This window comes from Hylobates moloch, unplaced genomic scaffold (genome assembly GCF_009828535.3).
Source record: "Hylobates moloch isolate HMO894 unplaced genomic scaffold, HMol_V3 SCAFFOLD_12, whole genome shotgun sequence".
Taxonomy (NCBI): Eukaryota; Metazoa; Chordata; class Mammalia; order Primates; family Hylobatidae; genus Hylobates; species Hylobates moloch.
The window spans coordinates 93,832,299-93,849,145 of record NW_026652287.1 but is presented as its reverse complement, the minus strand read 5'-3'; the positions used below and the strand labels follow the sequence as shown (position 1 = coordinate 93,849,145).

The following is a 16,847-nucleotide window of genomic DNA, read 5'->3' as shown; positions in this document are numbered from 1 at the left end:
GGGCTGGGAGAGGTCCCCAAACAATGGTGGGACCTCGACCCTAGCCAGTGTCCAGGCCCTTGGCACTTTCATGAGAAGTAATTCAAGGAGGAGCTGAACAACAGTGAAAGTATGGAGATTTGTTTATTTTTATTTTTGAGACAGAGTCTCACTCTGTTGCCCAGGCTGGAGTGCAGTGGCTTGATCTCAGCCTCGACCTCCCAGGCTCAAGTGATCCTCCCACCTCAACCCACTGTGTAGCTGGGACTACAGGTGTTCACCACCACGCCCGGCTAATTTTTGAATTGTGTGCGTGTGTGTGTGTGTGTGTGTGTGTGTGTGTGTGTGTGTGTGTATAGATGGGGTTTCTCCATGTTGCCAGGCTGGTCTCAAACTCCTGGACTCAAGCAATCCTCCTGCCTCAGCCTCCCAAAATGCTTGGATTACAGGCATGTGCCACTGCTCCCAGCTAGACACACAGCTTGATTGCAAAGCAAAACTACACACTCAAGACAAGAGAGTGCTGGCGTACTCAAAAGAGTCACATGGAACTTGTGATTAAAGAAATCATTATTGATTTCTTTAACCAAGGGGTGGAATATTCATAAAGATTCCTGGAAAAAGGTGAGGATTTCTTGGAACTGTAGTGCCACCCATTTGTACACCAAATATGGGTGTTCCTGGAAATGTCATGGCGCTGGCGAGTGAGGGTATAATGAGGTCTTGGGAGAAACCTAGGTCAAATGCAGCACTATCTTGGGTCCAGTTGGTCTTAGCCAGCTTGGCCCACACCCTGGTTTTTCAGGGTCTTATCAGCCCCTAGCTTCTGTAGTTATTTCAAGAGTTTCCTTTTTGCAAGGCATGTGAAAATGCTGCCTGGAATTTTCTATTCTCCTGTGACCACGCTGAATTTTTCCTGACTCGGTTGTTGAGGATCAATTGAGATCATGCATATAAATTACTTTCTGTCTGATGACCCAGAGTAGATGCTCCATAAATGTTTTTGTTGCAATGATGATGTTCCAAATCGACAGCCTAGATATCTCCAGGTATCTGGAATGAGGTCTTCGCATGGTGAGACATTTAGTGTGTCTCTTCTGCTCCTCACTGGAGTTTATGGGGAGACCTACTCCCCAGCCCAGGTAGCCAAAGGCAGCCCCTTTATTATATTATAGAATCTAACTGGGGTCCACTTCCCCAGTGCGGTAAGATCAGATATCTACACCGAGGTTTGCAGTGGGAGAAAGGAAGGTGTTTATTTGCAAGGCACCATGCAAGGAGAACCAGGCAACTAATGCTCAAGTCTCCACCTCCCTGATGGCTTGCAGGTAAGGGTTTTTAAAGGCAGGGGTAAGTTTCAGGAAAGCAGAAGTTACAGTCAAAATCATAAATCAATACCCAGGTTACATACTGGTTTGGGCCTAAAAGGGCAGTATATCTTGAAGTAGAAGGCTTACAGACCATAAGTAGATTCAAAGCTTTTCTGATTTGCAACTGGTTAAGAAAGAGAAGCTTTTTAAAAAAATTTGGGGCCAGCAGAAATAAAGGTTAGCGCTACCCCTTTGGGTGTGACTTTCCCTAGGCCCTTCAGGAAGACATTTAGAACAAAGTACAGTGATCAGAGTTCAGTTCCTAGTTCCTCCTTATCTGAGATCTATATGTAGGGGGGATGGGTTTGGTGAGAGTTCAGGTTTCTGAAAAACAACTCAGAGATGCATGTTAAGATGCTATCTTTAGTTTCTATAGGGAACCAAACATCCTGTGACTCTGGCTTCCTTGGCTATTGTTTTAGGCTACCTTTTTTTTCTTTTTTTTAAGCCAGAGTCTTGCTCTGTCGCCCAGGCTGGAGTGCAGTGGCGCCATCTCAACTCACTGCAACCTCCGCCTCCCAGGCTCAAGCAATTCTCCTGCCTCAGCCTCCCAAGTAGCTGGGATTACAGGCATGCATCAACACGCCTGGCTAATTTTTGTGTTTTTAGTAAAGACAAGGTTTCACCATATTGGCCAGGCTGGTCTCAAACTCCTGACCTCAAGTGATCCACCCACCTCAGCCTCCCAAAGTGCTGGGATTACAGGCGTGAGCCACCGTGCCCAGCCTGTTTTAGGCTACTATTACCTTCTTGCTTATCAAGTTGCTTATCTGGACTAGGGTCTTAGCATGGGGCTAAGCTCCTCAGGGTTAGCTAGGTGCCTGGAATTTCCCTTAAAGGGACTCAAGGTTTTCCTTTATTTCCATGCTTGACCCTCTCCCACCAGTCCATCCCCTACAGGCCCCTAAGAGGAGGGTCCCTGCTTGTCTCATCTTTTCAATTCTGCAGCATCCATGGTGATGGCAGGTCCAACTACTACAGGCCCCTCCTTGGGAGGCCTCCTCTCTTACCGCACCTACCCCCAGCCTACATAGGTTTCTCCCTTTCGGTTAAGCCAACCTGACCTCCCATCTGTGGGGATGGGAATAAGGGTGTTTATAATTCAAGGAACATCAATTGTCTGCACACAGGCCTACAATGACTCTCCTCCTCAAACACATTGACCCTGAGGTGAAAGAAGCTGTTGAAGGGTTTTCTGAATCATCCACAACAAAAAAATTTCAAAGAATGGTGGCAACCAAATCCATTTTGTTGTTTAGATCCCAATTTTTCAAAAATCCTCAATCCATGAATGACAGCAACCTGTGGGGGAAGGGGGGTGGAGGTGGGAGGAGCAGGGAGGGCCCTTAGGTCCTGGAGTTGGACACAGCCTTAGATGTGGCTTCACCCTGTCAAAGAACAAAATTTTGACACATTGAATTTAAAGATCCAGTTGGTTTTTATTATCGATTTGTGAATCAGGCAGCATCTTGTCTATAAAACAGAAAAGGTGCTCTGAAGAGCCGAGCAGATGGTTGGGCAGAAAAGCCTGGGGATAGCAAGATCAAGAAACAAGAAGTGGCCTGGTCATTTTAAAGTTACTTTCCTTATAGGGTTTATACAGAGGGGACTTCCCTTTCATGCCTGTGCAGGTGGATGGGGACCATTTTGATACAGGAGCTAGAAAGAAATTAGGCAGTTAGTGAGGGTAAGAGAGTCCTCAGCAAGGTTACCCTTTTAATAAAAAGCAGCCCCCAAATCATTTCTTTTCTAACAAAGAGTGGCCTGAAAATTTGAGCTGCAAACATAGATAAGCAAACTGGAAGCCTGCATGGATGAATGCTGGCAGCTATGCCAATAGGAAAAGGCTACCTGGGGGCCAGGCATGTTCAACATGGAGGCTCCATCTTCCCTTTTCTTTGTCACCACGTGTACAGTAAAGGAACAGGCAATATGGCGCCAGCCAGGTAGAGAACCCATCTGCATAATAAAAGATTAGAGTGGGGTGGCCATCTTCTTCTCACGTTATGTAAATGACGCACCTGGTCCAACCAACCTTTGGGGCCTATGTAAATCAGACACTCCCTCCGCAAGATCAGCTATAAAACCCTGTGCATTTCACCATGGAACCGGAAGACCCACTCGAGAATCCCCCTCTCTGCAGGAGCGAGACCTATTCTCTTTCTTTTGCCTGTTAAACTCACTCTGTGTGTGTCCGTGTCCTCGAATTTCTTTGGCATGAGGCAGTGAACCTCAGGTATCACCCCAGATAAATGACACCACTTCACTTTCTATTGGTTGCTGTAAATCTCCTGATTTTTGGAAAACTGGCCCGTTTTAAAGTTCAGTTTGAGCACGTCAGGTAGTACAAGTGACACTATTCTGGTTTGCTCTGGTCTGTTGAAGCCCGGTGGAAGGACTCTGTCCAAAGCAATGGCCTCCTGTAAATTTTATTCAACAACCTGAGCCCAGGGTAATAGTGACCCAGATAATGGTACCGTGATTAGAGAGTCATTTCTCCCTAGTGGTCACTGTGCATTTTACCAGATAGAGCAAAGAGCAGCAGATCCAGGAATGGTGGTTAGCCAACTCAACAGCATTTCCCAGGGAGATGGCTCTCTGTGTAACAGTCATAATTTATCAAACATTTTTGGTCCTTCAAAAACATTCCTGTTTTCTTCTCTCTCCTCAGCACTTTCTGTTTCTCTTTCATTTGGAACTTTTTCTCCTTCGCTATGCCCATCTCCTTTTCTTCCTGGTATTTCTCTCGCTCTCCCTCTTCATTGCTAATCTCCTTCTTCTTCTCTTAACTGGTATCGTCTTTCATATGTATTGAATATGTGTCAGTGTTCCCTGTTATCAATTTAACAACTAGATCAATTTATACCCCAAATGGAGTGAACAGATTGCACAAAACACCTGATGCCCATTAAATCTGAATTTCAGATAAATAATAATAATATTTGGAATACACTTACACAAAAAAAATTATTGCTTACCTGAAATTTAACTGGGCATCCTGTATTGTATTCTCACAGCCCTGCCTCCACCTATAGCTCAGTGTGGGCTTCAAATCATGTTTGTCCTGAGAATCGGTGGCTCTTGCAAATAAAACCAGGTCCCATGAATTCTCTATAATAAACCTGGTAACTGTCTTACACTTTTTTTTTTGAGGCAGGGTCTTGCTGTAAACACAGGCTGGAGTGCAGTGGCACTATCATGGCTCACTGCAGCCTCAGTCTCCTGGGCTCAAGGAATCCTCCCACACAGCCTCCCAAGTAGCTGGGATCATAGGTGTACACCACCACACCTGGCTAATTTTTAGATGTTTTGTAGAGGTGAGGTTTCGTCATGTTGCCCAGGCTGGTCTTGAACTTTTGGGCTCAAGCAGTCCTCTCAGTTTGGCCTCCTAAAGTGCTGGGATTACAGGAGTGAGCCACCACGTCCAGCAGTCTCTTATAATTTAAAAAATGTGATTGATCAACATTTCCTGAACACCCCAAATTGCGGAGAGTTTTTGGTCTCTTGCTTTTATGTGACACCTACATCTTCCAGGGGCTTGTTTTTAAAGGCAGCTGGCCTTCTTAGGGCACTCTTAAGCCCTGCCATCACTTTGCCATCCCAGAAACTGGAGAAAGCTTGGGATGCAGAGATTCCCAGGGTGGCTGAATTCCAACCGTAATGTCAGGCCCCTGTGAGGGAAGTTAAGGGAAAGTTAATTCTGTGGGAAGTGGGGAGAGGAGGAGCGGAAATTATAAGCTTTTCTTTCAATATGACATCTTTGCCTTGTATTTCCTGTATCTTAGGAATGACCGAAGGATTGGGGAAGAAAATACTCCCCCTGCTGATGCTTCTTTGGTTCTACTTGGGAGTGACGCTCACAAGAGGAGGGACTGCAATAAACGTTCCCCAGATGATGCAGAGGTCTCTCTCTGCTGACAGTTACTACCTTGCCTCCAAGCCTGAATCGCCTTCCTGTTTGCGGGGTGTCTGAACAAACACAGCAAGATGTGCAGGTCACTGAGTTAGAAGAAGTCGGCAGGGCCTAAGTCCTTCTGCAAGGTGTGACTCTCTCCCTCCATACTGAGAACATTTTGAAGTGACTTCAGAGGCTGCAGGGCTTGGGAAGTCCCATGAGAACCGCTCCCCTTTCCCAGGGTACTGACATGGCCTGTAGCCAGGCACTGCTGTTTCTCAGCAGCCTGATCCAGGCCAGGCTTTCTGCTCTCCCTGCTGGAGGACCGCCATCCTTACTGAATGTATTTCCAAGAAAGCAGTTGACAGGCTTGGCTGTGCTATTTCTGGAAATGTTCAATAGGCCATCTTCTGGCAGGGACCGCTGCTGACGGATGGGTCTGAAGGGGAGACCAAGTGCTCAGCGCCATCTCGGCCCCGGCCTATTCCCAGGTGTCTCTGAGCAACAGCCGTCCCCAAATACCACGGGCTGTCAGCTGGCGGGGGCTGTGGGCCTCTGTGGAACTTGCTTCCTCCCTGGCAGGGAGGCTGCCAGCAGGCCTGCTGCGAAATGAAGACAGGCGCCCTGTGACTATAAATTATCAAACACATCAGCTCCGGGTGATGCACCGCATGTCCCGCAGTCAGTTCTGCAGGGGACACTTGGCCACTGCCAAAGGGCATTCTAGACAGCGGCTTTAACTCTTGTGGCAGCCACAGGAGAGAGGCCAAGCCTGTTGCTGGGCAGAGGAGCTCCTGGCAACTCCCAGAGGCTGCAATTGCTCTGGACTGCTGAGCTCTGTATAGACCAGGGCTTCTCACCCTCTGCACTATTGACGTTTTGGACAACATACTTCTTTGTTAGGGGCCATCTGAGCATTGTAGGTTTAGCAGCATCCCTGGTATCTACTCACTAGATGCCAACATTATCCCCTGCCCCCTGCCCACCCACACACATACACGGAATTGTGACGACCAAAAACACCTCCAGACATTGTCAAATGTCCCCTGGAAGGCAAAATCGCCCTTGGTTGAGAACCACTGGTGTAGAGGAAAGAGGATAGGGTCTGGGGTGATGGCAGACAGAGGAAGATGCCAGTTCAGAATCTCCTGGTGAGCTGTGAAGCCAGGCAAGTAACAGAATCCTTTGGCCTCAGTTTCCTCATCTCTAAAATGGGAAGAAAGAGAAGGTCAAATCAAGGGATACAGCGATCAGCTGAGCTAATGTGTGTGATGCACTTTGAGAGGTATTTAAGCTCTAGGTCAAACACTGCAGGAATAGATGATCTGGTGCTTAATTTTTTTTTTTCTTTTTTGAGATGGAGTCTTGCTCTGTCACCCAGGCTGGACTGCAGTGGTGCGGTTCACTGCTACCTCTGTCTCCCAGGTTCAAGTGATTCTCCTGCCTCAGCCTCCAGAGTAGCTCAGATTACACGACATGCTACCGTGCCCGGCTAATTTTTGTATTTTTAGTAGAGACAGGATTTCATCATGTTGGCCAGGCTGGTCTTGAACTCCTGACCTCAGGTGATCGGCCCATCTCAGCCTCCCAAAGTGTTGGGATTACAGGCATGAGCCACTGTGCCCAGCCTAGTGCTTAAATTAAAAAACATGGCTCCCTTTGAAGAATTTAGCCGAGTATTTATAAAACTCCCCATGACTCTTAAATTAAAACAAACAAATGCTTTAGAAAGCTTTTCTCTTCATTTTTTTCTTCTGATTTCTAACAAGAATAAGTATGCTGTGTCTGCCTGAGGTTAATGTACATGATTTCCCCTAGTCTTCCTTGAAAGAGGCTTCAAATTGTTGTTTTTTTTTTAAATCAGCACCCTAGGAATTGTGTCCGTCCAATGAACAAACAGAAAGTAATGAGGGAAAGGAATGCCCCTCTATTTTATTCACAAAATTAGCCTCCTTTTCTTTATAGTTAGTAACAAAAACTGGTAAGGAACCACCACAGCCCTATAGAAAGACACTGTTGCTTTAAATGAGCTTTGCTGTTATATAATTCTCTGGCTGATTTCACCCTTCCAGCTTTCAAGGAACTGTAAAATCTCTAAAGGCTAATATTTCTCCTGTTCACACTGGCAGAAAAACACAAAGGAAACTGGTAACCTGAGCTCCCTGGAAGGTAAAAAAGGAAGAGCTGAGTCCTGGAGGACAGGGCTGCATGTGTCCCTTCCCGTCTTGGGGACCTTGTCAAGCACCAGGCGGCTGCAGCCCTTCTTTACAGCACAGGCTGTGTTCTTTCGGAAGAGCGAAGGCCACATTTGCTTTGGGAAACAGGACACTGTGATTAATCAAAGAAAACAAAAACAGCTTCGTTTTCCATAATGGGCCCATCGAAAGGCTTTTCTAGGAAAAATCTTGATCAAGCTGTTCCTTCTATTTCCCTAGTGGCCAACAGGGCTGGAGGGGGAGCACAGGGGAGCGGATGGGGTGAGCAAGAAAGTATCCATGAAAGTTTATTCCCAAATGATCCCTTCCAGAAAAAAGGCTTCATTATGTTCACTTGCCCAGAGCACTGAGAGCACCCACCAGCTACCAGCAAGGGCCCCCTTTCTAAGGCCAGGCGTCACTGTCCCGGTACCCAAGCTGCCCACCCACTCCTACTAGATCATTCCAGCCAGACAAGGTTCCTTGAAGGGAGATTAGGGGAGTGACACTCTGAACTAAACAAAGGAACAAAGAAGGGTCAGAAAAGTCAGGCAGACTCGGCACTGTGGTAAAACACACTCACATGCTTACGTCACAGTTGCCATCACAACGTAATTCTTACACTGGTACAGACAGGCGCAGGGCTGGGATTGGGGTAAGATCAGTGGGGGCACTGCCTGTGGTGCAAAATTTAAGGGCACCAAATAAATGCAATAATCAAATAATATTTTAATGCAATATTTTTAAGTGAAAATTGATGTCAAAAATCCAGGATGAACAAAATATCAAAATATTGAAGTTTAAAATCAAGATCCGGTTTCACAGACATTGGGTGCCCCTGCCGATCAGCACACACTTGACTTTGGCTTTGCAGGGCCTCCTTGAAGGAGATCGGTAAAGCAGGGTGAGCAAAGAAGCCCTGGATTTGGAGACAGAAGAGCAGGGGGCCTTGTGCATGACATATATCTCCAGCCTCTCTGAGCTCTGTTCTCCTTTGCAAAGTGGGCTTAATACTCACCCGTCTACCTCACAGGGTTTGTTGGGACCAAATGAGATCTTGTTCATGGGAGCATTTGATAAACCATAATCTATGACATCCTTGAAATGGATAACAGAAAGTATAACCATAATACTGGTAATTACAGTAGTGGGTAAAACAGGATATTCTTGGAAAGGGAAGGGGAGAAGTGGCAGGAGAGAGGACAAGGAGGTCAGGAGGAGTAAGGGACAGGCAGTGTGGTGGGAAGTGTGAGGAGCCCAGATTCTGAAATCTGACCTGCATTCAAGTCTAAGCTCAGCTATGACAGCTTACTGAACCTCAGCCTATTCTCCAACCTCTCTGAGCCTCAGTTTTCTCAGTCTTACAATGGGGATAATAATAGATTGACCACGAAGTAATATGTGCATAGCACCTAGTGTGGTCTGCAAACAGCTGAGTGTTAACCCCTTCCATCACACACACACATAAGTGTGTACATGCACACCTCCCTGCATACCCCAGTCCCCATCCCAGAGTAAACAAAAAGAGTCAAACTCTGTAAAATATTTGAAGAGATTTATTCCCTTTTTTTTTTTTTTGACACGGAGTGTCCCTCTGTTACCCAGGCTGGAGTGCAGTGACACAATCTCGGCTCACTGCAACCTCTGCCTCCAGGGTTCAAGTGATTCTTGTGCTTCAGCCTCTCAAGTAGCTGGGATTACAGGCGTGTGCCACCATGCCCGGCTAATTTTTATGTTTTTAGTAGAGATGGGGTTGCCGTGTTGGCCAGGCTGGTCTCGAACTCCTGGCCTCAAGCAATCTGCCTGTCTCGGCCTCCCAAAGTGCTGGGATTACAGGCATGAGCCACCACACACGCCATTGAAAAGATTTATTCTGAGCCAAATATGAGAGGGGCCTGTGACACAGCCCTCAGGAGATCCTGAGAAAATGTGCCCAGGGTCGTCAGGCTGTAGCTTGGTTTTATACATTTTACAGAGACATGAGACTTCAATCAAATACATTTAAGAAATACATTGGGCTAGGCGCGGTGGCTCATGCCTGTAATCCCAGCACTTTGGGAGGCCGAGGCAGATGGATCACTTGAGGCCAGGAATTCGAGACCAGCCTGGCTAACAGGGCAAAATCCCATCTCTACTAAGAATACCAAAAGATTAGTCAGGTGTGGCATGTGCCTGTAGTCCCAACTACTTGGGAGGCTGAAGCATGAGAATCACAGGAGGTGGAGGCTGCATTGAGCCAAATAGTGCCACTGCACTCTAGCCTGGGTAACAGAGGGAGACTCTGTCTCAAAAAAAAAAAAAACCAACAACAACAACAAAAGAAAACATTGGTTTGGTTCAGTAAGGTGGGACAACTGGAAGCAGGCTATAGGTAGATTTCAAAATTTTCTGGTTGAGAATTGGTTGCATTTACAGCAGGATGGCAGGGCCAGTCTCCACCCATGACTAAAACCCACAAGCCCCGCCCAGGGACCCAAGCTCTGGGCTCCTGCCCTTCCCCTCCAGATCTAACCTCCTTTCTGCAGGGACAGAGGTCCCAAACTGACTGCGGGAGCCCGTCTTATTGAGCTCAAACAATGTTTTTCATTTTTTAAAATTATTTGCCAACATTTAAAAATTGGGAGATTCTTACAAAAAAAATCCCAATTTCTAGCCCATCTATTAAAATCCAAATTTCCAGCTTGTCTAGAAATATCTAAATGTTCAGCAATTGATAACAATAATTCCCGTGTACTGAGAATATACTCAATGCTGAGCACAGTGCTCAATATTTTAGTTTTTTTCTCTTTAAACCTTCCCAGCAATTCTGTACTCCCTCTCCCTTCTATAGATGATAAATCTGAGGCTCAGAAAACTTAAATAACCTGTCCAAAATACACACAGCTAATAAACAGCCTGGCTACAGTTAAACCTAGGGGAATTTGACTATAATTCCATGCTTTCAAATTTGTGTACTTCCCACCATCCTGGACGGTATGAACTAAACTATCGGTTTTCAGAAGTGTTGCAAGAAGGCTTGGAGGCATGCGCTGAGTATGTATGGGGTGAGGTGGAGGAAGCTGGCTCAGGCCCCAGGGCTCCTACTTTTGTTAGGGCAGGTCTTTTTTTTAAAACCATTTTACATACTGGAGTTCCCTTCAAGTTGTTTGGAAAAAGAATCTCACTGCTCAGAAACAAAACCAAACAAAGCCCCAAGCCCTGGTGATCTCCATTTTACCTTCTCTCCGTGGTACCATGATTTCCTGGGTCAGCAGGAAAAGCTCCTTCTTCTCCCGTTCCCAATTTACTGACCATGTCTCTATGTTATGGCATCACTTCCGGGGCTATCTCTTTATGTTACGGCATCACCTCCAGTTGCGTCTTTGAGCAGCTGGGGCCTGATTGGGCTATGACTTACAACCCTCGCTTGGCCAAGTGTCCAGAGACTTGGGAGCCGTGGAGCCACGGCCCTTCCTCTGAGACCTGCTGGGGGTAGACGGGCCAACACCAGGTGGGAAGTGCTGCAGTGGAGGGCAAGGGTGAGGGAGTGAGGATGGCAGAGGCTAAAAGCCACTGAGCCTGGTAGAAAGGATGCCCCCTTTTATCTGTCATCATGAATTTCAGTCCTGTCATGATGGTCTATGAATTAAGTGTTTTCTTTAGGGCAACCTCAGAGGAATTACAGTGTGGTGAGAAGAGCACCTGGAGGAACCTGAGCTGGGCTCTGTCACTGCTTGGCATTGCATGAACTTGGTCCTATATGAAATGTGCATGGCATCTCTCTATGTACCTCACCCACTAGCCCTGGAGACATAGGGAGACTAAAAGGCATAAAGTGGTATGTTAATGAATGTCCTGTTTTAATTACTTGCATGTGGTTTGACAAGCACAAACCAGGAGAAAGTGAGAGCTTCCAGATCCTCTTTGAAGACAGGACTGCTGGAGCTAGCCTTGTCACATGATGTCAGCCTTGGCATCAACTGCCATCCATGTGCCAATGACTCCCAATTCCACAACCCATCTGGATCTCTCTCCTGAGATTCTGACGGTGGTTCTTATGGAACAGCTCCCCTTGGCTGTACCCCACCACTCCTCCAGCAGCATTTCCAAAACAGAGCTCCTCACCACCTCTTTGAAACCTGCTCCTTCTGCAGGGTTCTGCGGTCCAGGAGCTGGTATCCTCAGCCATACAGCCCAGAAACCTGGAAGCCATTCTTGACTGCTTCCCTACCTCATTCCACACATCTGACAACAATCTCAAGATGTGGTTGGTTCAGTCTACCTCTTAAGGAGCTCTTGAATCTGTCTACTTCTCTCCAGCTCTAATGGATTGACTTGGACTAGACCACCCCCATCTCTGGCCTGGATGACAACAACTCCAGCTGCTGGGTCTCCTGCTACTGGTCTTGCCCTCCCCATCCCACACCCCACCACCCTGCCTTGCATGCTCCAAATCCCCAAACAGATCTTTCTGAAACACATATGCACAGAATGATGATCTTTCTAAAACACACATATAATCAACTTATCCTCATGCTTAAACCCTTGCAACAGTCAGTTGGGATAAAGCCCTAATGCTTTCACATAGTATAGAAGGTGAGCCCCCAGCCATCTATCTGCCATCTCTATTTATTTTATTTTATTTTTTTGAGATGGAGTCTCACTCTGTCGCCCAGGCTGGAGTGCAGTGGCATGATCTTGGCTCACTGCAAGCTGCGCCTCCGGGGTTCATGCCATTCTCCTGCCTCAGCCTCCCGAGTAGCTGAGACTACAGGTGCCCACCACCACGCCCACTAATTTTTTTGTATTTTTAGTAGAGACAGGGTTTCACCATGTTAGCCAGGATGGTCTTGATCTCCTGACCTCGTGATCCACCTGCCTCGGCCTCCCAAAGTGCTGGGATTACAGGCATGAGCCACTGCGCCCGGCCTGCCATCTCTATTCTTAATACTCTGTCCAGGTTGAATCTCTTTCAGTTCCCCAAACACACCCCATTCTCTCATCCCTATTCCTTTGTGCATGTTTCTCTTTCCACTGAGAATATACTCCATTAACTCCCACTTATCCTTTGGGTCTCAGCTCAGGTGGTACTTTAACCTGGAAGCTTTTGCTGCCTTTCCAAGACTGAGTTAGGTACCCATCTACTGCATTTCCCTGGGCACCTTGCCCTGCCTTCATGTTATACAAGAAGTATACATGCCATAATTCCTTGTTGACTTGACTGCTTTTCCCATCCAGCTATAAACTCCATGAACGTTAACGTGTAATTCTGTTTTCATTTGTATCCCCTGTGCCTTAGTCACAACCAGGCATGTAGTATGTGCTCAATAAATTTTACTTTTGTGACTAAAGTGCTCAGGCCATCAAAAAGATGAGTTGCCTTTTAGTAGAAGCATTAAGAGGCACTACTAGGAAAGAGTGTGCTTGCTAAAGCAAGTATTTTAGTCAGATGTGCAAATCAAACTGTGCTTTAACAATACCAAGAACCAACTATTAACACCTTGGCAATCTGCTAACTTCTCTGCTTCCTAGAAGTCTACATATTTTGGAATTTGTTTGTAGAAGTTGTGAAACACAGTCTCCTTCTACGTATTTAAGAACTTTCTGAGTTTCACTTAATTTCTTCTTGCCAGACGGACATGGCTTCAGATCCTTATTTTGCATCCTCTGTGTTGTGACCTTCCTTACTCTCCACTCATTAGTGGCCCTGGCATTGAGATCTCCTGCTGATGGCAATATCTGATAAAAGGCTGTCATTAAAAGTGTATCTGTGAGTGGTGTCAAGAGGTAGGAGAAGCTGAGACTTTGATTTTTCATTTTTAATCATCGTTTTGGCCTCCCTTTTACCCCAAGGTTTCCAAATTCTGGGGCTTTGTGACCTTTGGATGATTGGTTAAGCTATTTTAATTATCGTATTTCCCCATACATTTTATCTCATTTTCAAAAGAGATAAACTAGCAGATTCAAAATGCACTGAACGCCTATGTCGTGAATGGTATTGCCTAGGTTTTCTTGTAGGATTTTCATGGTTTTAGGTCTAACATTTAAGTCTTTAATCCATCTTGAATTAATTTTTGTATAAGGTGTAAGGAAGGGATCCAATTTCAGCTTTCTACATATGGCCAGCCAGTTTTCCCAGCACCATTTATTAAATAGGGAATCCTTTCCCCATTTCTTGTTTTTGTCAGGTTTGTCAAAGATCAGATAGTTGTAGATATGCGGCATCATTTCTGAGGGCTCTGTTCTGTTCCATTGATCTATGTCCCTGTTGTGGTACCAGTACCATGCTGTTTTGGTTACTGTAGCCTTGTAGTATAGTTTGAAGTCAGGTAGCGTGATGCCTCCAGCTTTGTTCTTTTGACTTTATGTCTAAAACACCAAAAGCAATGGCAACAAAAGCCAAAATTGACAAATGGGATCTCATTAAACTAAAGAGCTTCTGCACAGCAAAAGAAACTACCATCAGAGTGAACAGGTAACCTACAGAATGGGAGAAAATTTTTGCAACCTACTCATCTGACAAACGGCTAATATCCAGAATCTACAATGAACTCAAACAAATTTACAAGAAAAAAACAACCCCATCAAAAAGTGGGCAAAGGACATGAACAGACACTTCTCAAAAGAAGACATTTATGCAGCCAAAACACACATGAAGAAATGCTCATCATCACTGGCCATCAGAGAAATGCAAATCAAAACCACAGTGAGATACCATCTCACACCAGTTAGAATGGCCTTCATTAAAAAATCAGGAAACAACAGGTACTGGAGAGGATGTGGAGAAATAGGAACACTTTTACACTGTTGGTGGGACTATAAACTAGTTCGACCATTGTGGAAGTCAGTGTGGCGATTCCTCAGGGATCTAGAACTAGAAATACCATTTGACCCAGCCATCCCATTCCTGGGTATATACCCAAAGGACTATAAATCATGCTGCTATAAAGACACATGCACATGTATGTTTATTGCGGCACTATTCACAATAGCAAAGAGTTGGAACCAACCCAAAGGTCCGACAACGATAGACTGGATTAAGAAAATGTGGCACATATACACCATGGAATACTATGCAGCCATAAAAAATGATGAGTTCATGTCCGTTGTAGGGACATGGATGAAACTGGAAAACATCATTCTCAGTAAACTATCACAAGGACAAAACACCAAACACCGCATGTTCTCACTCATAGGTGGGAATTGAACAATGAGAACTCATGGACACAGGAAGGGGAACATCACACTCCGGGGACTGTTGTGGGGTTGGGGGAGCGGGGAGGGACAGCATTAGGAGATATACCTAATGCTAAATGACGAGTTAATGGGTGCAGGAAATCAACATGGCACATGGATACATATGTAACAAACCTGCACATTGTGCACATGTACCCTAAAACCTAAAGTATAATTAAAAAAAAAAAAAAAAACTTAAAAAAAACCAAACAAACAAAAAAACAAAATGCACTGAACCCTCCCTGTGTTACACTACAGGAAGTACAAAGATCTGGATTCAAGTCTTCACACTACTGTTTATAAGCTTATAACTGTGGGCAACCCACCTAACTTCCTTGAACTTCAGCTTTCTCTTCTGCAGAATCAGAATGGCACCAGCCTCCCACCTCACTCTCTGTCTTGCGCGTGGTAGGCAGTGAATAAATATTAGTGTCCTTCCCAAACAGTTCTGCTATTAATTATGCCCATGACCATATAATGGTCCCTTTGGAACCTCCACAGATTGAAATGATTTTCTATGATAATAAATCTCCACTGTTAGCAAGGGCAGTTGCCAGACAGTCTCGATGGCCACACTCACCCATGCTGCTAAAGCTTTTAAAGCTCTTATTAAATGATAGGATTGTTTGCTTTCGTTCCGTCAAACTAAGATCCACATACTCTGCTCATTCTTGTGGTCATGGGGAAGGGAAAACCTCATCCCACATAGAAGACTGAGTCACTGGCCTCTCCCATTACTTGAACTGCCTATCTCCAGAATTCAGCTGGACTACCGTCAGGTGAAACAAACTCATGTGAGGAGGAGAAAGTGAAATGCCTACGGGTGGGGAGTTGATAAACTCTCAAGGCAGTGAAATGTAAGAAGCAAGAGGCAGGCTGGGTGCGGTGGCTCACACCCGTAATCCCAGCACTTTAGCAGGCCAAGGCAGGCAGATCGCTTGAGCTCAAGAGTTTGAGACCAGCCTGGGCAACATGGCAAAACCCCATTTCTACAAAAAATATAAAAATTAGCCAGGTTTTGTGGCATGCACCTGTAGTCCTAGCTATTCGGGAGACTGAGGTGGGAAGATCGAGCCCAGGAGGTGGAGGTTGCAGTGAGCCGAGATTATGTGACTGCGCTCCAGCCTGGGTGACAGAGCAAGATTCTGTCTCAAAAAAAAAAAAGCAGCAGCTAGAGGCATGGCCATCTTAGCTTGGCAGTTGTATATCTTATAGATATAAAGACTGATTCCTTGCCTTTGCCCAGCACCTGGGATCCTACAGTGATCTTTATTTTATTTTACGTGAGGCAGAGTCTCACTCTGTCACCCAGGCTGGAGTGTAATGGCATGATCTCGGCTCACTACAACCTCTGCCTCCTAGATTCAAGCGATTCTCCTGCCTCAGCCTCCCAAGTAGCTGGGATTACAGGCACATGCCATCATCCCCGACTAATTTTTGTATTTTTAGTAGAGACAGGGTTTTGCCATGTTGGCCAGGCTGGTCTCAAACTCCTGACCTCAAGTGATCCACCTGCCTCGGCCTTCCAAAGTGCTGAGATTACAGGTGTGAGCCACTGTGCCTGGCCCCTACAGAGATCTTTCATAGTTAGGATTTTCTTTCATCCTTACAACCATCCTGAGAGGGTGGCAAATTTCATTATACCCATTTTTCAAAAGAAGAAACTGAGGAGAATATACCCAGATCACACAAGCTTAGTATGCAGAATGGAGCTGGGATTTCACTGGGGGCTTCCAGCTCCAAGAACTGTTCTTTCAATGACACTCACCTGCGTCTCACTCAGTTGGGGAAGAGGAAGGTTCCAATCAGCCTCAGAAGGAACACATACTCAACAACCCCTCCACAGTGCCACTGAGGAAAAAGCACCAGATTCGGGGGGGCACGAGGACCTAGGCTTCATTCCCTAGGGATGTCCGTTTCTTTATCTCTGCAAAGAACAGATCACAAAAAATGTTTCCAAGTTTCCTCCCATGTTTGTATTTCTTTAAGTGGATCTTTGGTTTAATGGCTAACCCAAATACCTGTGACATAGAAGAAATGCCTAAAAGATAAATCTGGAGTTCACCACAAGTTCAGCAGCAATTATGGTGTCTTTGACCTGATGTGACCACTATGGCTGAATTTAAAAGTTGGGATTTTCAGTCATGGTTTCTTGGAAACAGGCCTCACCAAACTTCAATTAACCTTTCCACA

General features: G+C 45.7%; 1 protein-coding gene across 1 annotated transcript in view; it reads right to left on the bottom strand.

The window, feature by feature from the left end:
• Positions 1 to 5,659: 5,659 nt before the first annotated feature.
• The window catches only part of CRADD (CASP2 and RIPK1 domain containing adaptor with death domain), a 222,582-nt gene continuing 211,394 nt past the window's right edge, over positions 5,660 to 16,847 (bottom strand). Inside the window, exon 3 of the mRNA XM_032170905.2 lies at positions 5,660 to 6,450. Within this exon, the coding sequence (XP_032026796.1) occupies positions 6,383 to 6,450 (68 nt within the window). The 3' untranslated portion in view covers positions 5,660 to 6,382. The remainder of the gene's footprint in view (positions 6,451 to 16,847) is intronic.